Source organism: Labrus bergylta, chromosome 24, assembly GCF_963930695.1.
Source record: "Labrus bergylta chromosome 24, fLabBer1.1, whole genome shotgun sequence".
NCBI lineage: Eukaryota > Metazoa > Chordata > Actinopteri > Labriformes > Labridae > Labrus > Labrus bergylta.
The window spans coordinates 12,694,039-12,716,491 of NC_089218.1; the positions used below are offsets into that span (position 1 = coordinate 12,694,039).

General features: G+C 38.7%; 2 protein-coding genes across 3 annotated transcripts; one reads left to right on the plus strand and one right to left on the minus strand.

The window, feature by feature from the left end:
• Positions 1-46: 46 nt before the first annotated feature.
• On the minus strand, positions 47-13,132 carry enpp4 (ectonucleotide pyrophosphatase/phosphodiesterase 4). The gene is made up of 8 exons (XM_020651723.3): positions 10,922-13,132; positions 8,564-8,777; positions 6,768-7,061; positions 6,486-6,590; positions 5,122-5,320; positions 4,843-5,016; positions 3,608-3,877; positions 47-2,567 (listed from the first exon to the last, which is right to left on the minus strand). Exons 2-8 carry the CDS (start codon positions 8,774-8,776, stop codon positions 2,479-2,481), a joined length of 1,344 nt encoding a protein of 447 aa, XP_020507379.2. The 5' UTR covers position 8,777; positions 10,922-13,132; the 3' UTR covers positions 47-2,478.
• Positions 13,133-13,135: 3 nt separating this feature from the next.
• Positions 13,136-21,522, plus strand: clic5a (chloride intracellular channel 5a). 2 transcript variants are annotated; one of them, XM_020651731.3, is made up of 6 exons: positions 13,136-13,702; positions 18,128-18,237; positions 18,599-18,724; positions 18,805-18,911; positions 19,184-19,365; positions 19,614-21,522. In XM_020651731.3, exons 1-6 carry the CDS (start codon positions 13,229-13,231, stop codon positions 19,776-19,778), a joined length of 1,164 nt encoding a protein of 387 aa, XP_020507387.1. In that variant the 5' UTR covers positions 13,136-13,228; the 3' UTR covers positions 19,779-21,522. The 2 variants fall into 2 exon arrangements, with proteins under 2 accessions (XP_020507387.1, XP_020507388.1); XM_020651732.3 differs by lacking the exon at positions 13,136-13,702 and adding an exon at positions 16,071-16,297.
• The last annotated feature ends 931 nt before the right edge of the window (positions 21,523-22,453 follow it).

The following is a 22,453-nucleotide window of genomic DNA, read 5'->3' on the forward strand; positions in this document are numbered from 1 at the left end:
TGGATATGAGTTTGTTTCAATTGACACACAAAAGTCCAATGCTCAATCAATTTACTCATTTTCAAAGTTTTATTGACACCAAGGGAAACTGTCGTAGACCTTCCATGATTTGGACGGAACCAAGAAGGTATTTTACACTCCTTCCGGACCAAAAACAAAAAAGGGTAACGTTGATGACCAAATACATTAAAAGTGCATATTACATAACGTACTGTACCTTTAAAACACTGGTTCCGCACCTTGAGTCCAGTTGTCAAAATTAGATGCACACATATTAACTTAAAGGTCACACATTATGCAAAATACACTTAACCATGTTTCTCTCACTCTAATATGTGTCTCTAGTCTGTCTACAAACCCGCCAAATGATGAGAAAAGTCCATCCTCTTCGTCTTTTCACTGCTCTACTTTTAAGAAAATGTGTGCTCAAACAGGCTGTTTGGAGATTTTCCCTTTGTGACATTACAAAGGGCAGTAACCCCTCCCCCAGGTGGGTGACACTCCCACAGCAGTACAGTACAGTAGGTGTTTGTTCTGACTTCTGAGTCTACCTTTCTTCAGGGCATGGAGCGAGATAACTCAAGCCCTTCCAGAGAGGGGGCGTGGTCAGACACAGCTCATTTTTAAAGGTACAGACACAGAAACAGCCTGTTCTGAGCAGGGCTGAAATAGAGGGTTCTAAAGGCATAATAAAAAAACAACGACTTCTTTAACTTATCAAAAAGGAGGATAATATGTGACCTTTAAATAACATTAAAACACTTGCTGGATAGTGTGTGTGTGTGTGTGGGCCCAATCTGTTGGGATTTTATCAATTAAATCAATTAAAATTAATAACTTTGGATAGCAATATTCTCTTTTTTTTTGTGACTGTCCTGGGGGCGACTCAGCTTTTCTTAGATATAAGTAGAGGGTGCTCAAGGGAACCACTGCTTTAAAACATTCAAACATTAAAAAATTATCACAAAAATAAAATAATAATAAATAAAATAAGCACAAAACATGAGAACATCATCTTGATGCTGGTAGCTTCTTCGCTGCATTTCATATCACACCTCTGGCGTGAGTTTTTACACTGGGACTGCTTTATGGCACAACTTTTCACGTCTCACAGAATGGTGCAAATTAAGAGGCATGACTGTAATCAATTATTTTTTAAAAACATCCTTTTCAAGTAAATCGCAAAATACGTATACCGCCACAAGAAATTGCTTAAAAAGACTACAAACATGGCGTCAGTTCTTACACGTTAGGTCAAACCCAGCTTAAAACAGCATGGCGTTCTAATAGTAATGTATATTTTCGAATAATTCAGACATATGTTGTTTCTTTGGAAAAACATTTTTTTTACCGTATCAGCTGATACGATAACAAGTGTAAACTGTCAATTATAGAGCTGTTTAACAATTAACACAAACATGGTGGTACGTAGATGTCTTTTTGAAAGATGGAGCTCTTTGGCAAAGAGGAATACGCTTTATAAGACTTGTGATAATATGACAAACTTTAATCTTTGGCTTTGGTATTTTTATGGCACTGCCTGATGGAGAAAGTTCCATCAGACGCTTAAAAATATGAAACTTATCATACATGATAAAGGTTACAAATCATTCACTGAATTTAATAAGCTATCATTTTTTTTTTAAATCAAAACAATCCAGTGTGAAGCTGTCCCACAAGATCCTTCAAATAACTACCACACGGCTTATTTCACATAAAACAAAATCAAGTTTTCTCATGGTGAATATCACCTTGTTTCATCTGTGTGATATCTTAGTAAAAGTTTTATTACAAACATTATTTTATCTACAGGCTTATATGGATAGAAATCAGCCTCTTCAGAATAGCCATTTCCCTTTACTGCAGCTTTAATAGCAGTTATTCCCTTTAATACAAAAATGTATTCGTAAAATGTATCACCCTAAAATGCAGTTTTTGATAAACTGATTAATCGAGCCTAAACTGGATTATTCCAGACTGTAGGACTAAAAAAAACAAAAAACAAGATACCAACATTTACATTTAGCTTTCCTCCGCAGTGAGATGTAACATAAATATAAATATGACCTACTGGCTCCCTCTGCTGGCCAACAGGGACAGTACAAATACGCGCCTTTTATTAAAAAAAAAACGATTCCTGCAGAAAAACTAAAATTTCAACAATAAAAAGAGACGTCAACATTTCCCTTCAATACGCTACATTACAAAAAAAATGTAAAAAATGCTGCTGGCTTCCATCACATTATCAAGTCCATTGTAACAGAGTTTGAAGAAAAGTTATGAACAGTCAGTACCAGTCAGCTGACCCTGCAGTTGTAATGGTTTAAAAAAATGGTGACAAACTCTTTGTCTTGTTACATTTTCAAAGTATCGCCCACTTTTTCGCTCACCGGGCTTTGTGGAGAGCGTGGTGGTTGTCGTTTTTTGTGAAGCTGTCTGTCCCCCTTCTTGATGCAGTGTCTCCCCGTCACCATCATGTCAGATACTGCCATGATCCATCTCAAAGCTGTTCTCTGACATCTGGTGATAAGCCAATGAGCGCCGCCGGTACACCAACCTGAACACAACTAAAGAAATAAGTGTTATTCTGATGGTCAGTCGCAGGCAAAGAGTGAATAAAAAAAAGCAAAACAACATTCATAAATATACAGCATAAAATAAGAACTCAGGTACGTTATGGAGCAATCACACTAAAGCTGAATGCAGCTTTAACTCTACAAACTCTTCACAGTTAATGTCTTCTATAAGCAACAATCAATCCAGTCTTTCAAACAGGGGCGGAGCCAGAGGGGGGGCCAGGGCCACCCTATAGAGGCCACCCCAAAATCCTAAACGATGATTAGCTATTCTCCTTGTCAGAGTCCAACAATCATCTTGTCTGGATGTGTTTCAACAGGCTGCAAGTAGCTTTCTCTGCATTTCAGTGTCCCTTGATTAGTACTTTGAATTTTGACTTTGGACATACATGTTCTTAATCATGTAAGCTTAATTCTTTAATTGTTGACAGTTGGTGTCTTACTTTGTTAAAATTGTGCAAACGAAAGTAACATCTTTCCGATATGTTAATGTTTGTAGTTAGAGGAGATAGCTAGCTAGCGGGGACAGAAAGGTAAATACATTCTATTAATTGGTGTATGTGTATGTTTTGTTTTAGACAGTTATGTAAACGCACAATACTGTTAGTTATCGGTCTTTTGGTAAAGCCTTGTTTTGGTTTAATTTCAGTTTTTTTTGTATTTTTTTTTTCATTGGTTTTTTTAATAATAATAACTTTGCTTCAGGCCACCCCTACATAATTCGGGGCCCCAGTTGGGCCAGTCCAGTTCAAAATGTCTAGCTTAGCCACTGCTTTTAAAAAAAAAAAAAGCCTGATCTGATTGCTCTTCACAGCAATGAAACCGCACTCTCTTTTTACATGTCTATCCACGTTCCACTTGTTTTTCCTCTTAACACCACTGGTGCTTTTCAATGCAGAGACTGTGTGGAAACACAGCATCACATAGATGTATTTATTCAGACTTACTTGGAAACACAGCATCACATAGATGTATTTATTCAGACTTACTTGGAAACACAGCATCACATAGATGTATTTATTCAGACTTACTTGCAACCGTGATGACTAGCAGGAGGAGGCCCACTAACAGCAGGATCGTCAGCACGACATCCCAGCGGGTCTCAGCAGCTAGGAGGCACCGGGCCCGGGTCAGAGTGCCATTATTTGGCCGCGGAGGCATTGACAGCAGATGGCACATGAGCGGGTAAATGTCCACGCTTTGTAAACTGCTGATTCGATAACCTTGACGAAAATTAGGCCCCGTCGCTGCCAAGAAGGGGTGCATGCTAGGTAAGCCGTTGTCGTAGCCATGTTGACCCACTAGTGGTGGGAGAGAGAGAGAGGGAGAGAGAGCTGATAAGTGGAGGGCCTGTGAGGTGCTTATATACTGTATATAACATGGACGTTGTGTAAGTGATGTCACACGTCCGGTTTTTGAGGCAGAGTTTAAAAACCAGACGATGATGTTAGCCATATTGAAAATGCCATCGTAATCCTAACTTCTAGTTTGAGTACCTCAAGCTTACTGGCAAACCGCTATAAAACAAACAACTGTTAGTGGAAATCAGTCATGCATGTAATTAAAAGGGATACTTTTTTTTTTAATCTTCCCCTCTACATTTTTTGGGAGTAAAGAAATGAGCTGGAGACAAAAGCTGTTCTTTGAAACAGGATGTAATATGTTTTTTTCTTCTGTAAATATGGATATGTTTACATTGGACCTAATGGAGATTCCTTAGCGTTTGCAGTCAGCCTCAAGTGGACACTTGATGAACTGCAGTTTTCTTTTCAGTTTTTTTTTCTTTTTATGACAAATGAGGTTGTGGCATGGTCTTGTGGTGTTCAAATGAAATCATGGACCCTCCTTGTATCTTGATGTAAACACCATTTTAAAGGAGCAGTCCAACATTTAGCGAGGTTTTTTTTTTTCATGTTACATAATAATATTGATTGAATGATTAAATCTGCTAGTTTAGATACAAAAAGTTCAGCAAAAATACATTGTCCAACATCTTGAGAAGAATCAATGTTCATTTTTTAGACTTACTTGGCTATATGGGGCGACTTCTTTTTTTGAAATATATATATCGTTATAAATTTGAAACGTCTTAGAAAGTAGTCATAATGGGCATAACCTTTTTTTCATAATTATTGCTTATTCGGCAGTAATAATCACTAAAAATAAAGCAAGAGTGAATAACAACTGACATTAAAATGTGTCCTTGGCCAAAGCTCTGAAATTAGGACTAATATTATCATGTTGGAAAAACAAGCAAAATACGCACATTTTTCCAGCTTGTTCCCACGCTGCACTATGGTCCAGCCCTCGTCAGCAACCACTATGATCGGCTGTAGGCGTATGTTGTGGCTGTAATGTAACCTGTCGGGGATGTCCTCTTTCAAATACGCTTTTATATGAGCGTGGCACTTATTCAGCAGGGTCACCATGGCCTCTGGATCTGCAAAACACACGCAGTGAAATGGGAACCAAAAACAATCTTCTCATTTATCATGAATAAAGCCTAAAAAAATGTTTTTTAAAAAGCTGCGCTGAACCTGGTTACCTTCATTTGGGAGAATGGCTGCCACAGGTGTGAGGTCCACCAGCGTGTAGCTGTCTGGTCGGAGGCAGTCGTCCAGCCGTATGAGGCGCTCTGTGGAGCACTGAGCCATGCCATGGTCGCTGGCTATCAGGACATTGATGTGACCCCAGAGGCCGGTCCGCTTCAGCTCTGAGACCAGTAGGCCGATGTTGTCGTCAACCTGAACTCAAACAAAGAGACACATCTGTAAAGAATACGCTCTATCAAGCAGGTGTTGTGTACAAAAACAGCAAAAATCTATTTGGGAAAGCAGCAAAAGTTTCTTCTTCACACATGTCCCTCACAGCAGGAAGTATTTGGAAGCTAGCCTGAAATAAAACATAAAACTGAAAGAAAAACATGTTTTTTTTTTTCGCTTTCTGCAATTGTATTTTATCCCTGTTGCATTTATAATTGCACTCTATTGATAACTGAACTGTTTTGATGTTCCTCTCTTTATTTCTAAAAGCCTCCTGTGGTAATGTCTTGCAAATTAGCATTGTGCTATTAACACTAAGAGCAGTACATCCTGATTGTGCATGGTTAGATGGTAAAGCACCGACCTTACTGTATGTCCAGTGTTTTTTTGTTATTTGTTAAAAATAGAAATTTGAAACCGGTTACTAACATTCTGTGTCGTGTGTTTTAATGAATTCTCCACCAGTTCCAAGAGTCTAACCTCACATCAGCCCTGTACACATTAATTTGTAAAATCTTTTTGATGATTTGTTATTTCTAAATACATATTTTATTTAAACTAAATGTTGTATCCTGAGTGTTACATGCAGCTGTGGACATGCATTAGTGGAGAGATGTCAGAGTGAGTCTGCTACAAGCTGCAGTGCTCAGGAAGTGCCCTGGCACCTCTCCAGCTACCAAGACCACCTTCCAGATTTGGTCCGCACCGGGACTTGAACTGGTGACCCTCCGGTTCCCAACCCAAGTCCCTACAGACTGATCTACTGCTGCCCTATATACCAGTGGAAGATATTGAATTTTCATTTTGAAGGGGGGATATGGGGGTAACCGTAAATCCAGAAAAACATCAGGGAGATTGGTTGGAAAGTCAACCAAGGATGGATTCCTATTTTATTAATGATCACATAATTTATATCATATCAGTCCAAAGCACCGGAATCATGCTGTGACGCTTTGCAAGGCATCTGACACCCCCCACTGTCGTTTGCTAGATTTGCACAATTTGAGGCAATGCTTTGGTTTCAAAGTTTGTCAGCTGTTGGCTCCCCCCCCCCACCTGGCCTGGGGCCCCAAGCAGTTGCCTGCCTTGCCTGTTGACAAGCAGCATCTCTGCTAGGGCAAAAAAAACATTTTTCAAATGTCTGTACCTCCTTCAAAGCTTTTGCCATCTCTGTGGTGTTGTCAGGGCCGTAAAGGTGGCCTGACCTGTCTGGCTCCTCCCAGTAGAGAGCCGCAAACTTCACTCCTTCCTCCTGTTGGGATGAGGGATATGAAGAAGGTGTCACACAATATTTACTGCTTCATTCAAACATTCTGTTCACCACTGACCAGTAGAAGTAGTTTGTGGTGTGATAGAGAAAATGGCAGTCGGTTCCTGAACGGCTCTAAAAGAAAATAAGGAGTGGAAAAACAGCTTTTAACTCCTCTACCTTTCCGTCTCCAAGAATCCAGTTTGTAACATTCCCCACGCGTTGCCCAAACGTCACACTGGGGTCGTAGGGCAGGAAATGCGACGGCGTGTGGTTTCTTATCGCTACATCCGAGCCGGGCCACATCACCCCTGCCGTCTTGTAGCCATAGTCCAGAGCTGTGACCCAGAGGGGCTCCGCCTCGCTCCACCACCACGGGTCATTTTTTTTCCCAACATGGAAGAACTTGCGGCTGACGGGGTCGTACATGTTATTGGCGACTATACCGTGAGATTCGGCGTACAGCCCGGTAACCTGGACGGGGAAAACAAAGAAGAGTTAGACTTTTTATAATCCAGGATTATGCTTCTACTCCGCTTGACTTGATTTGAGCTAATATCTACAATAGGGTTGCAAAATTCCGGGAATTTTCAGAGTTGGAATCTTTCCATGGGAATTAACGGGAATTTATGGGAATAAACAGGAATAAACGGGAATAAACGGGAATAAACGGCAATTTATGGGAATAAACAGGAATAAACGGGAATAAACAGGAATTTATGGGAATAAACGGGAATAAACAGGAATTTAAGGGAATAAACGGGAATTTAAGGGAATAAACGGGAATTTACAAAATTGAAGGTTGGCCCAATAACAGGGAATTTAAATATAGTTGGAGAAAATATATTATAACATAATCTTCGACTAAAACAACCAGATTTCATGCTAGTATACTTGAATATCTCTGCTATCCCTCAATCACACACACTGCTTACTGCAGGGCTATTTAGGCCACGCCCCCTACCTGCACTGTGCACTCCTCCATCACATGCACACACGATTTCTAGAACCCTGGACCACACTGTTGAGCCCACAGCACAAAACTGTTGAAGCCACACATTTTAGCCTGTTGACTACATAAAGTGAAGTAAGCTTTGATGACATTGTAATGGCAATTTTCCAATTTATTCCTTTGCTCCAATTATTGCCATTAATACACAGGTAGGGGTGAAGTCTTACGCAGATGCAAACAATGATTTTCCAGCCGTTATTAAAGTTGAGTTGAAGGTTTATTGAAGTGACTTGATGGAGATATGAGAACAAAAAACATACCATTTCCAGTGAAGCATAGCCAGTAGAATGATTGAATTGTAGTTTGTCTGAGTGCTGGTCTGAAACATGAATGCCGGTCTGGTGAGAACTGTCTGTGCTCCCCGCACCTGTGCCCTCCCTTTCCTGTCACCTGTGCTACTATATATACACGCCCCTGTGCATTCAGTGCCCCTATTGGAAAATGATATATTCAGATAAATCTAATTATAAAACATGCCAACGATAAAGACAAAATGGCTCCTACAGATATTATAGGGTAATATATTTTAAAAGTTTGATGTATGGTATTAATGTTCAACTTGCAAATATCACATAAAAATGCATTGATGCAGTAATTAGCTAGCTGATTAGTTAGATGCTAAATAAGCTATAGCTAGCATCACTTCATTTACCATTTATGAGGCCATCTATGACAAAACAAAATGTTTATATTTATGCTTGGATATGATAAAGTTCGATTAAATTACCCTCAATTTCCAAATAATTCCCATAATTTCAGATTTGGAATATTTCCAAAATTCCCCAGTTTAACTTCCCATGGAAATTTCCGGAAATTTACCGGAAGTTTTCCACCCCTTTGCAACCCTAATGTACCATATTTTGAGGTTTCATTTGTACAGTTTGTGTTTCATTCTGCCCACACCCCCATGCACACTATTAAGTGGTTAAATCCGATAAACAGCTGGGGGGAGTAGCAGGGTTACCAGGCTGTAGTGGTTTGGAAACGTCTTGGTGATGAAGACGTTGGTGAGCTCCTCCACCAGGACCCCCTGGTTGTACAGGAGCTTCAGGTTCAGCATCGGGAACCTCTGCAGGTAGTCTGCTCTGAAGCCGTCGAATGACACTAGCAGCAAAGGAGGAGGACCTCGCTGAGCTGTTACCCCACACAGGAAAGCCAGCAGCAGTTTAAGTAACATCCTAAGAGGAAGTGAAAGAACATTTTTATCTACTATCACATGCTGTTTTAAGTGTATGCTAAATACTAATGCTCTGTTTACCACAGCTAATCAGTGCTGCTATGTGCTACATGCTTACATCAGGCTGCCTAGATTTTCACTGTAGAAGATATAATGTGTACCATGTCCAATATTTAGTTAAGGAAGATGTTCATATGCAAACATTTGTTTAATTTAATGTCGTTAAAATTACACGTCAATTTTTTTTTTTTGCAACTAGAGTTGTCACAATACCTGAATTACTTCAACATAGATATAGAATAGAATAGAATTACTTTACTGATCCCAAACTGGGAAATTGTGATGTTACTGCAGCAGGTTATCAGAGCAAATAAAATAATGTAAGAATAGATACATAAATAAGCACTTAAAATATAGAAAATAAGAATAAGAAGAGATCAATGATTTAACTACCATAGCACCAAAAAGAGATATCTGGTGTTTAGACCTAACTGAATAACTTTTTTTTTTAATTATTATTATTTTTTAAGGACATGAATTCATTTAATCCCGGATGCAGCCATTTGACTGCGGTCAAACCAGCCGCTAAATTTGAAGTGCCCACGTATTCTGATCTTTATGGTAAATGCTCCGGACTGCAGAGCGAGCAGGAGTAACAGACAGAGAGAGCGAGTCTGTTATTAATCTCCTTTTTTTAAATAAAGTGATAAATGCAGAAGTCTTACCATAAAACTGACTATGAGATACACGTGTATGAAACTGGAGCAAACAAAATACTGTTCAGGGAATAGTTTCGGAGGTCGGTGAAATTAGTTTGAGAATAATACTGCGAGTCTGCGGTAATTTCCGTTTTTCAAAATAAGGTGTTTTCCTGGGAAGAAAATATAAAAATATATGATTCTGATATGGTTGGACTTCTTAGACTACATGCTACAATCCGCTGTCAAAGTCCATAATAAAGCACTATAATTAGTATTGTTTTATGACTTTGATGTCTTGTAAAAAAAAAATCCGTCCATAAAAAGAAAATGATTCTGATATGGTTGGACTAAGTACTTCCTAGACTACATGCATAGGTACTATGAAGTACTTTTACTGTGTACTTTTTGAGAAATCCACTGTCAAAGTTCTTTATAAATCACTATAATGAGTCTTTTTTATGACTTTGATGACATTTCTGAAGTTAAAGGTAGGCCTATATAAATGTGTAGAACAATTTTTGATGAATTAACAGTTTTTTGAAAAGGGCCTCAGGGTTTGAGAAAATAACAGGCTCATTATTGTGCTGTATTATCTCAGAAAGTACACAGTAAAAGTACCCAAATGTACTTATGGAAGACTTTGTTTTTATATGACATCAGAAAAATAAGACTAAACAATATGACATATAATGGACTTTGACAATGGATTTCTCAAAAAGTACATAGTAAAAGTACTTCATAGTACCTGTGCATGTAGTCTAAGAAGTACTAAGTCCAACCATATCAGAATCATGGTATACTTATGTACGAACATATATATAATTATTGTTTTCTCCAAGAAAACTGTTTTTTTTAATTGTGAACACCTTATTTTGAAAAACGAAAGTTACCGCAGACTCGCACTATTATTATTCTCACACTAACTTCCCCGACCTCTGAAGCTATTCCCTGTACTGTATTCTGTTTCCTCCCGTTTCATGCACTTGTATCTCAGTTTTATGGTAAGACCTAGACATTTAGCACTTGACGTCATCGCTCTCTCTGTCTGTTACTCCTGCTCGCTCTGGAGTCCGGAGCATTTACCATAAAGATCAGAATACGTGAGCACTTCAAATTTAGGGGCGGCTCACTTCATGTAAACTCGAGGAGCGGCTGGCTTGACCGCAGTGCCATTTGCTTCCTATGTTAGTGTTACAGTCACTCATTGGCATCCACCTGAAGTAGTCTACAGTCAATAAACACAAAAAACAAACCCAGAAGTCACTGTGCTAACACAAAACTGCCCAAAAAAATACGACATTTCAAACACTTCTTGTAAAAGTTAAACTTATAATGGGTTATGTCGATGCCAAAACATAGGGAAAGTGGTATAAGCATTAACTTGGTAGCGTTTTTAAAGGTTTTTAAAAAAGCATGTTGCTAACAGTCTGTCCAATAACGTTACCTGTTACATCCAGTTTTCCTCCAGCTGAATTACTTTTCCATTTATTCTATGCTGTGTGGGCACCATCATCGTTTGACTTCCTCGACATTTACCAAGACTATTGTTGTAAAGCTAACAGTTTTACCAGCCGCTCCGGTATGCCCTTTCAAAATAAAATCCCTTCTTAAACGCCACACACCGTCAGCTATTTTCCTTCTCAGTATGAAGGCATCTTATAGAGAATCATATACCTTCTGTTTGATTAACAAGCTTTAAAAGCGTAATCTTTAATGAAAAGCGGTGTCCTTATACTCCTGTTATGATCAACTTGATCTAACTTCTATTTAAATACATTGGCAGTACAATCAGCGTATCCGCGTTCATATTGCGGGAGGAGGCGGGGCAACAGGTGTGACCGGTTTTCTTGTTGAACTCGAGGTGTGGTTGAACCGGTTGAACCAAAACGAAATTTGCATCTAGTTCTTCGTAAAAAAAAGAGGGTATCTTCAAAACTTTCAAGAGTTTTTTTTTTTTGAAAAATCACATGTTTAAAAAAAACAACCTAATGAGATAATATCATAAATGAGTGTAGATTGGAAGTGCATGACAAATAACAACACAGTAATGCACTGCATTACAATGCAACGTTGTGCTCCAATTTGCCAAACAGGCAAAATGTTGTTTTTTCCCCACATGTGATTCCATATAGTCAGCCAGCAGTGTCATCATCATGCCACAAAAGTGTGTTTTAGTTTTTACTTCTTTGATTATTTTTTAACCAGAAATTGGCTTGCATTAATCCATACATCAGCCTTACAGTTTTGTGTGTTTTAGCCAATCATATAGCACAGCATCTTTGTTTTTAAATTGTTCAAAAATCCTACCTGAGTTTCTGACAACATTCAAATGCTGATGATGATAAAAAATTTAAATAGCCAACTCAAAGGAGAATTGATCTATTTTGAAGTGAAAATGTTTAAAGGACGTATAGCCTTTCACTGCTGTAGACATCTGTTTATGAAGTCACATGTCCTGTAGCGCTTTAAAGAGCTTTATCAAGTCTGAGAATAACGCCTGGACTTTCATGAGTTAGGATTGACACTTGGATTCTAATCTATTCAGAACAAATTACAATCAGGGAGCATTGACTTCTTGGAAAGATTAGATCATTTGGAGAGGTACCATGAAAGCTGCTGTGTTTGCATTTAACATTTAAGCATCAAGCTAGATGTGACACACACTGAAATGAAAATCCATATCTCCTTATGATATAATCAAGCAAAGGAAAACATCAGCATGAAGATTTCCTTTTACTATAAAGTCATTTTTACAGGCAAAGAGTGATGATCCGCATGCAGGAGAAGCATCTTTTTTTTATTTTTACTGTTGCTATCTGACTGTTAACGGACAGCTGGATGAGTTTGTATTTTATAGAACATACACAGGACAAAATAAGCAAGAAGCAAAAAGTACAATTTTGTACACAAGGGGGCGCCAAAATTGACACAAACCAAAAGTTTCTCACAGATGCTTTTAGCGATACACTTAAAGGAAGAAGTACTCAACATCTCATCCTACTTTTTTTTTACAGTCAAATGCATCACTCATCAGTGACTGTTTGTATGACACCTACCCTGTGACAGCAGGTTCACACATTCATCATTTTGTCTAGAAATAATCGGTTTTGTCAATAATGGTCATGTGTGCTTTTACAGCTCATAAAATAATAAAATATTATTATTATTATTATATTATTATTATATTATTATTATTTATATTATTATTTATATTATTATAATTATTATATTTGTATTAATTTTATATTATTATTATATATTTTTTAATTATATTATTATTATCATTATATTATTATCATTATTATATTATTATTATTTTTTAAATTATATTATTATTATTATTTTTTAATTATTATTATTATAAAGAGGTATGCATATTCTTTACACAGTATTTCATAAACAGCTAAAAAACTCCTCACAGGAGCTTTAAAGGCAACATAAGCGAGTTCCTTACACTTAATTAAACTCAATAGAAACAACTGCCAATTAAAGAAACTGGTTTTTTTTCAGAATTGGTTGAACGTTTGAAGATTTTCATGCAATCTGAATAATCAATCTGTATAATGTTGTATTCTCCTTTAAGGATCACTGCTGTCTTCCCATTGGCATTGACTCGCTGCCTTCCCCGTCCAAAGTCCGTCGTTGTTTTTGATAAGCGATCACACGTTGGTATCACAGCCACTCTGCAGTACACCTTGATAGCGCCACCATCTTGGCACGACCTCTGCTTGACCTCTTTTTTTTTTCCAGAATGGAGAACGTGTACGAGGACCCTGATCTCACCACCTACCAGAACCAGTCGTCAGCCGTGTACGAGGCGCCTGACGTCTCAGACCTGACGGCTCACTACGAGACATTTGTGGAAGCTGCAGGAGAAATACCTGACCCTCCTTCTCTCCCTCCACCTCACCCGCCATCAGAGGAGAGGCGAGGGAGTTCCTCCTCTTCCTCCTCGTCCTCATCGTCCTCTTCCTCGTCCTCCTTGTCCTCACATGCTGGAGATGAAGAGGAACAGAAGACGGAGGAGAAAGAGGAAGTTGAAGAGCAAAGGATAGATGTGGAGGAGCGCATCAGAGAGCTGAATTGGGGGAGGGGTTCCCCAGAGGGGGTGTTGGAAAGGAAAGACTCCTCCTCTTCCTCCTCCTCTTCCTCGTCCTCTTCATCGGCTTCTGAGAAGGATGTACCTGAGGAAAAGGACACAAATAAAGTCACGCTTTATGTGAAGGTAGACAACTCTTTGGGTTCACTTCAGTTTTATCTTAAAGGTGTGTGCGTTGTTGTGTGTGTGTGTGTGTGTGTGTGTAAAGAACATGCAATTTGCACGATCAATCCAATAGGTTGTATGCCTCATAAATCTCAGTCATAAGCATGTAAGCAGCTGCTTACAAACAAGTGTGCAAGGTCAGTGACTATCTCCAAATCCAGTGTGTGTGTATGTGTGTGTGTGTGTGTGTGTGTGTGTGTGTGTGTGTGTGTGTGTGTGTGTGTGTGTGTGTGTGTGTGTGTGTGTGTGTGTGTGTGAGTTGGACTTAATGATCGGGCCTGCTACAAACCTCACCTTTCACACAGGCTTCTATTTATAGGCCGTCATGTCATATTAGTGTGTGTGTATGTGTGTGTGTGTGTGTGTGTGTGTGTGTGTGTGTGTGTGTGTGTGTGTGTATGTGTGTGTGTGTGTGTGTGTGTGTGTGTGTATGTGTGTGCATGTGTGTGTGTGTGTGTGTGTGTGTGTGTGTGTGTGCATGGTGTGTGTGTGTGCATGGTGTGTGTGTGTGTGTGTGTGTGTGTGTGTGTGTGTGTTGCTCTTGTTCCCAATATAACCTCAGTTGGACTGACAAGAATGTTCTGACTCAATGCTGGGATGGTTCCTGTCACATGGCCATGTGAATTCCTGTGTGTGTGTGTGTGTGTGTGTGTGTGTGTGTGTGTGTGTGTGACTTAACATTTCCTGGAAAAAAAACCTTTCTCTAGTCTTGTCTATTCTGTCTATTTTTTGTTTAAATTTGAATATCTAAAACATAATCCTCTACACACTCACACAATCGCTTCATTTATGACATCATCCACACATCCCATGCTGAAGTCCATTAACCATGTGGAGTGATCATAAAGCTGAACCTTTGAAACTTTGGCCATATAAATCATAGCAATATAACTCTGAGTCATTTCATTAGATTATTGATGCCAGTGACTATACGACTGTACCTACGACTGTACTTTCAGATCAGTGTGTTATCAATGGGCTTAGCTTAAAGATATAAATCAGGTCCTGATTTTGACCTTTCATGTCGTCAGTCTGTGAAGCCTATCAAGTAAATTTGCAGCTCAGGAAACTTCAATATTTATCCTATACAGACATCAGAAGAAGACCTTAACTCAGCCTCCTTGTGCTGTCTCTTGAAGACCCTCTGTTCTCTGATTGGCCGGCTCTCTAGAAGGTCAGAACGCTGCAGGGCTGCCGGGGGGAGGGCTGCTCTCCAGTGCTGTGAGAAGACAAACAAAAATTAAAGCCCCATCTGTATTGAGCTAGTCAAGTAGAAACGTTGTCTTTATTCTCTGTTTTTAATTTTAAACTGTGATCCCTGTGAATCCCAACGTCTGAATTCATTCTTCTTTAGTGCTTCATAGAAATCTGATAAACTCCATCTTTGGTGGTTTGAAAAAAAGACTCAAACAGTTCATGAAATTCTTTTAGGTTTATAATTTGCAAGGAATATTTAAGGAAAAACATGTATTTTAATGTGTTTTTTAAATTGACCTTTATGTCATGCTTCAGTCAATTAACACAAAATTTACCGATGAGCTCTCACTAAATGCTCCGTCTATTTAACAGTTCTGTGTCTCGCTATGACATCACTGCAGTAGTAGCACACATTGCAGCTGTGCCACAACCTCAGCATGCATCAAACCCCCCGGCGCTGCACCAAACCAAAAACATTCATGTAAAATCACAATGTAGAATTTGTCAACCCTGTCTGTAATGCTTTGGTAAGTCATATATTGGCACAAACTCCTCACAGGAGCTTTCAGCATTAATACATTTAATCAACACTCCAAAAATGTCTGTTTTAAGGCTTTTGGAGAAATGATCAAGAAATGAAATCTTAGCTTTAGTGAAAAATCTATTGAAAGCACATGTTCAAGCTTAAACACTTAACTGGTCAAATGATGTAAATCTTTCCAAACGGGTCACACATGATGAGTGGAAGTTGAAATGGTGAAAGTATTCATTTTGTTGAGGACTTTTTATATCGTTTATTCCTGTTTGTTCCTTTGTGTCGTGGCCAGCTGGGTAAAGCAGTGACACAACATGGGACCCAAAGGTGCTGATGAGTCTTGAGTTGGAAAAGGATGAGTCCTAATGATTCAAAGTCACCCGGTTGTGTTCCCAATCAGATCCTGACTACTTCAACCCCCCCCCCCCCTTCCCCTCCCCACCCAAGGGGGTTATTTTTTGCCCAACACTGTCACGCCCCCCCTCTGCTGAGGCCTGGGGGAACAAATTCATCCCCTCACACACACACACACACACACACACACACACACTCTCTCTCTCTCTCTCTCTCTCTCTCTCCTGTTTCCACACACACTCACACACACGTCCTCAGCTGACACTCTGACACAGCTGCTATGGGACCAAGCGGACTTCAATGCATGGACCAGGAGTAAAAACGAACATACACACAAACACACACATTTACACACTTGTGGAAGGACGACTCACAGGATAGTAGTGTTTTTTTTTTTTTTCTTTCACTTGACCATGACGGATTCTGCAGCTGAGGATGACAAGGACCCTGATATTGAGCTGTTTGTCAAGGTGGGAAGTTTTATATGTGTTAGTATTTAATTAGATTCCTGCACAGACTTTACATTAACTCCACACAGCGTTCTATCGAGTGTGTATGGGTGTGTTGGGCCGGCTCCTTTGCGTGTGCATGCCATGTTGTTGTTGTTGTGTGCTGATTTTTTTTTCCGTGCTTTAACCTGACACCCACGTGCATAGACAATCTCTCCTTTTCTCTCTCTTCATGAATTATTACTGCACTCCTTTCAGTGTTCAGAGCAGCAACTTTGAATGGATCGGAAATTAATAAAGGTGATGTATTGATATACCAGAGTGAAGACTTTATGCACTTTTCTTTCTTATAGTCATTGCATATGTATATAGCCAGTGCATAGTGTAGTCAGATGATTGTATTGTGTGTGTGCTGGTTTATTTTTTGTATTTTTTGACATGACCTGTTATGCAAGAATATTTGTGAAAAATGAAAATACCACCTCTTGAAATGACTTTTTCAAGAGGTTTTTGAAAGTTGACATATCTGGGCGCAGGTCACATAGCGATTAGTGCATGCGCCCCATGTATGAAGGCTGTAGTCCTACCAAGCGGGCGGACCCAGGTTAGAGTCCGACCTGTGGCTCCTTTCCAGCATGTCATTCCTCAACTCTATACACTGTCCTAACTGTACAATAAAAGCACAAAAAGACAGAAAACAAATCTTAAAAAAATATAAAAACATGTAGGTTAATTAAAAATTGAAAAATTGACTAAACCCGTTATATATTTTATTGTTGAGTTCTTACATTATGTCAAATATTTCCAACAGTTATCAAAGCCAGAGAAATCCATAACTGTATAGTTGTAACGGTCCGTGTGTTGTCGGCAGCCGCAATGATGAGCCGCTATGACAGACGTTGATCGCTGCCAAGGAAACTCCCGATGCTACCGCCAAAACCAAATAAAGGGAAAAAACTGGAAAAAAAATCTTTAAAGAAATACAAAAAAAAGGTGGATTTTTAAAACTTTTGCAGGGAGTTAAATCAGAAAAAAAAAAACTTTAAAATTAGTATGCAACTTATGAAGATATAGCAGCCTTAACTTGGCTTAAGATAAAGTCTGGAAAGGTCACTCAGAGGGAGACTTTTGGTGTGCTTGAACCCTAACTGTGTCTTTACATTTTTGCAGATGTATTTGAATGCATAGCATCATTGCATATAAAACTGCAATTAAGAAAATGAAACACTAACTGCTCTGCAAATTACTTTTCAAATTGCATGGGAATCTATACGGGCAGCATAAAGGAGCATTGCTTATTTTCAAACAAAACAAAAAGCTCTCATGTAAAGTATACAACAGTATGTCTAGTATACATGATCAAATGTGATTTACCTACCTATGAAATCTGTCAAATCTGTGAATTTAAGGACTAGATTTCCTCTGAAATGTCCTACAGAAAGTGTCATCATCCTCTGATTGACACCATGTGTTGTGTTGTGAAAGGACAGTAGGTATATCATTTCCATAGCTGAGTCACTGCTTCAGTATTTTGGGAACAAGAAGTCCAAACAGGCAGCGAAGCGACTAATGGAAGCAGTGTAGATTATTCATGTTGTACGAGGCATCTCATTACAGTGTCCTGTTGCACTTCTACACACAAACACTCATGCACACACACAATAAATCCACTGTATTTTATTAGAACTATGTGTATGTTTGCAAGTGGAATGAGTCAGAATGGAGACTTAAGTCAAGTTTTTGTAGCTTTGAGTCGTCAATACTCAACCTGCTTCATGCTTTAGTTAATGTCTTACCTTATCTCTCTCTGTATTTTTGTGTTTGTTTGTGTTTGTTTGTTTGTTTGTACAGGCTGGAATTGATGGGGAGAGCATTGGAAACTGCCCCTTCTCCCAGCGCCTTTTTATGATCCTCTGGCTGAAAGGTGTAGTCTTCAATGTCACCACTGTGGACCTCAAGAGGTAATCAAATGTGTTCTATATCGTAACCCTACAATACTTCAATAAATCACAGGGGGGGAAAAAATAGATGGATGGGAATAGATATCACTTTAACATAATTAAAAAGGGCAAAAAACAAGTTATTCCATTGAAAAATCTCAAGAATTCTCTAAAAGGGTTAATTTGATAAACCCAGTGCAGAGGTGCAACAACAGGCAACTGCTTGGGGGGCCCCCAAGGGCTGACAAACTTTAAGCCTTAACAGTGGCTCAAAATTTGAGTTTGCAATGGAAAAGGAATATTTGAATATTATCACCTATCTCAAGAAATCATTCCATTTAATGTCAAATTAGAGTTTAAAACATGATTCCACTCTGATTAGGAAACCTGCGGACCTTCACAACCTGGCTCCAGGGACTCATCCACCTTTCCTCACCTTCCAAGGGGAAGTTCTCACTGACGTCAACAAAATCGAGGAGTACTTGGAGGACAGGCTGGCTCCACCAAAGTAGGCCCAACACACATGAACATACAAAGCAAAACGGAAAAAGAATTGGAGAATGTTAACGTTGGGTTTCTGATTCTTAGATACCCCAAACTTGCAGCAAAGAACCGCGAATCCAACGCAGCTGGAATCGACATATTTGCCAGGTTCTCGGCTTACGTCAAAAACACAAGCCCGGCTCAAAATCGAGGTAAGCACTTTGTATCTACCCATGAGTCTGGTTTTGCTTTTTGAGGTTTCAACCTGTTAAAGGGAAGCTTCCTTGCCAATGTTTCCAGGTGTTTGGTCATTGGTGGGCTAATGTTGGGTAGTACGGTTTAGACCTGCTTTACATATAGTTTTCTTGGGGAAAAAAAACAAGAATCATCTGCATCCAGTCAAGAAATATCCATTTAAATCCAAAACAGCAGTAATTCATCAACTGTGATAACCTGTGGATCTGTTTTATTGTGTGTGTTTCAGCACTAGAAAAGAGTCTAGAGAAGTCCCTGGCAAAGCTGGACGACTATCTAAACAGTCCGCTGCCCGACGAGGTTCAGGACGGACAGCACAGAGGCGACGGAGTATCCAACCGCAAATACCTGGACGGAGACGAACTGACGCTGGCTGACTGCAATCTCCTGCCCAAACTTCACGTTGTCAAGGTAACCTGCTCTTGGATTGGTGTATTTTGGTGTAGATTCAACACATCACGTTTTTAGCCCGGCCTGATGGCAGTTCACCAATGAGTTTGGAAGTGTCTGCTTATGGCGACTACAGTTGGGTCTCTTTAGAAAAGTATTAAAAGAGTAATATCTAAATCTCTATTTTAAGTGTCATTGGAATTTCCTGCTTTATTTAAAAAAAACTGATTGATTGATTGATTAATATCTCAAATACTTGTTTTTGCCAGGTGGTTGCAAAGAAATACAGAAACTATGACCTCCCGTCTGAATTCAGAGGGTTGTGGCGTTACCTTGGCAATGCCTACAGCCGCGACGAGTTCACCAACACATGCGCAGCAGACATGGAAATTGAGCAAGCCTATAAGGACGTAGCAAAGAGGTTGGGAAAATGAATGCCTCTAATTAACACTCACTATTGTCCCTAATCTCCTTTTTAATACTAATGTACTGAATGTGTTTAAATAAAAAAACATAGTTTTAAAGGGGATGTTCTAATTATTAAAGACCTTGTAATCATGTAATCACAATTTAGCTACAAAGTAACTGAGCATGCTCAGATTGGAGGTTGGGGTCATGTTTTTAACTGCTTACCATTAACGCAGGAGGTAAATTCAAAAGATTATTGGGTTTAAATGTGTTTTTCTGCTTTAATTTAAGTTGCAATCATTTGATGTCTGGCTAACGAGCTAACTACTTAGCAACCTTGTTTTAATGGCCATTGAGCAAATTGGTAATTATCTGTTCTAGGATGTGGACATATTAGCATGTTCCATCTAGCACCTGGAGTTTTCAGTATCTTTGTAGTATTATCCATGTCGGCTCTATGTATGCCAAATAGATCAGTTAGCCCTCCCCTTCAAATCCTTTCCTTTCCCAGTGTTATAAGATAAATTTATTTTTTTGGTAATTTTAAAATAGTACAGGACATAAGCTACACTGCCACAGGGGCCTGTGCTTGAAGATTAAATCTTTCCTTATCATACTTTAACACTGGGACGAACAAGCTAGCACGGGGAAATGCAGAATTAGCCTGTTTCTTATAGAATTATATCCCATCGTTTAATATCAATTGAACGTTTAAGATCCCTTTTACAGTATTTGTGTTTTAGATGAGTTGACTAAAAGCTTTAAAGTCAGCGAGAGAAAGCTTTTTCAAGAGCTGGCTAATAATAACGCTAGCTGCTAACTAGCCAAATTTGCCATTTAAAGAAACAATATGTAACTTTTCCAGCTTGAATAGTACAACAACTTTAAACAGGGGAAAAGCAAGCGACAGTGCCTTGTAGAGCGACAGAGAGGAAAATAGAAAACGGGGTAAAAACATTGCGCTGCGTCACGCTGCGTCCTCCGCAGGCAGTTTGATGCTGACGCTCGCTCGCGTCGCATGCTGTTAAGACACGGTGTAACCTTTGGTGGGCACCAAAGCCAGCCAAAGCAAAGTCCTACATATTGTTGCTTTAAGCTTGCAAAGTCAATGGTAGACGGATAGAAATGGGAATCCTGCGTTTGTCATTATTTGTCTGAAACCAGCAAAATATTGTTTAAAAAAAATAACCAGGAAGTTTAAGCAGGGAATTTCTTTTTCTGCTCCTACCATTGTGTCCTTCATTTGTGTTGTGTAAGAATGAAATGGGAAACAGTCAATGACAGACTATTTCAATTTGAGGTCATTCATTTGATTTACTGCGATGCAGATTATTTTTTCTTCTGTACACTGATCGTCTCCTTACTTTTGCTTTCCCATTAAAGTTTCTCAACTTCTGCATCACCTAATAAAAAAAAATAAAAAAATTTGTCAATCAATACCTGAAATAATTACAGTCGCATTGTTTCAGCTTAAAAACAAAACAACGAACCAAGTTTACACCCCCTGTTGTGTTGTCTTGTTATTACGAGCAAACTGAGAATATGTATAATCACGAGTGCCTTAGAGGAAATCTGCTCTGCCTTCAATGTCTGTAAAGTAAATGATGTTTGAATATAATATGAATGTCATATGCCTTGTACTGATCATTTAAACAAAGTATTGCTGAAGTGGATTGTGGCTATATTCATATTCTTTCTGATAATTAGAACCATGAACCCACTGTGTTTACGATGTCACTTATTTGAATAATAAATCTATTTTCTCAGAGACTGAGTTTGAAATTTGTGTTATTTTCCCACAGGAAGCTAAACTAGTGGATGTATGAAATATGCTACACAGGCAATAAAATAATATGTATGGACTGTTTGTCTCATAACAAGTCAAGAGAAGTGTAAGGTTGTACAAACGGGTTTAAAAAAAAATGCGACACAAGAAAGTTTTGTGATCAATTTGATTGATCTGGTGTGTCTTCAACAACCTAAGTTACTATCAGTGAGCGGTAATTTGGAAGGAAAACTCTTAGTTAATTTTCTATTAGTTCATGTAGAATAAGGTAATAAATAACACTTCATAATGACTCTTAAGCAGCCAGTATGCTACCAATATGCATGCTAATAATACATTTTAAAAATATATAAATATATAAATAATTTATTTATATAAATAAATAAATGTTAAAAATAATAAATTAATTAATTTTATTTAGATTTTAGATTTTTAATTAATAAATAAAAAAATAAAAAAATAAAAAAATAAGCAGCTAGTTAAGGGTGAATAAGGTGACCTGAAGTGGTACCACTGGCTCTTATGTATGAATTGTGTAGGTAAATAGTCTATGGCAGTGGTTCTCAACTGGTCTCACCTCAGGACCCACAACAAGCTCCTTTATGAAAAATCCCGACCCGACTTTCAGATACTTTCAACCAATCAGATTTGTTCAATGAAAACATTTGCAGTTTGAATCCCAGACAGTGAAACCAAACAAAACAAACATTTTGGAAAAGCGCCAAGATTTCTTCCAGGCACACATTAGCAACCCACTGAAAATGGCTCTGCGACCCACTTTCGGGTCCCGACCCACCAGTTAAGAAACACTGGTCTATCATATTGTCTGATGCTTGACTTTTTCTTCCCAGGATATGAAATATTTTTAAAATAGATGACCATCTTCTTTTCTTATTCACTCTTTTTTTTTGTAAC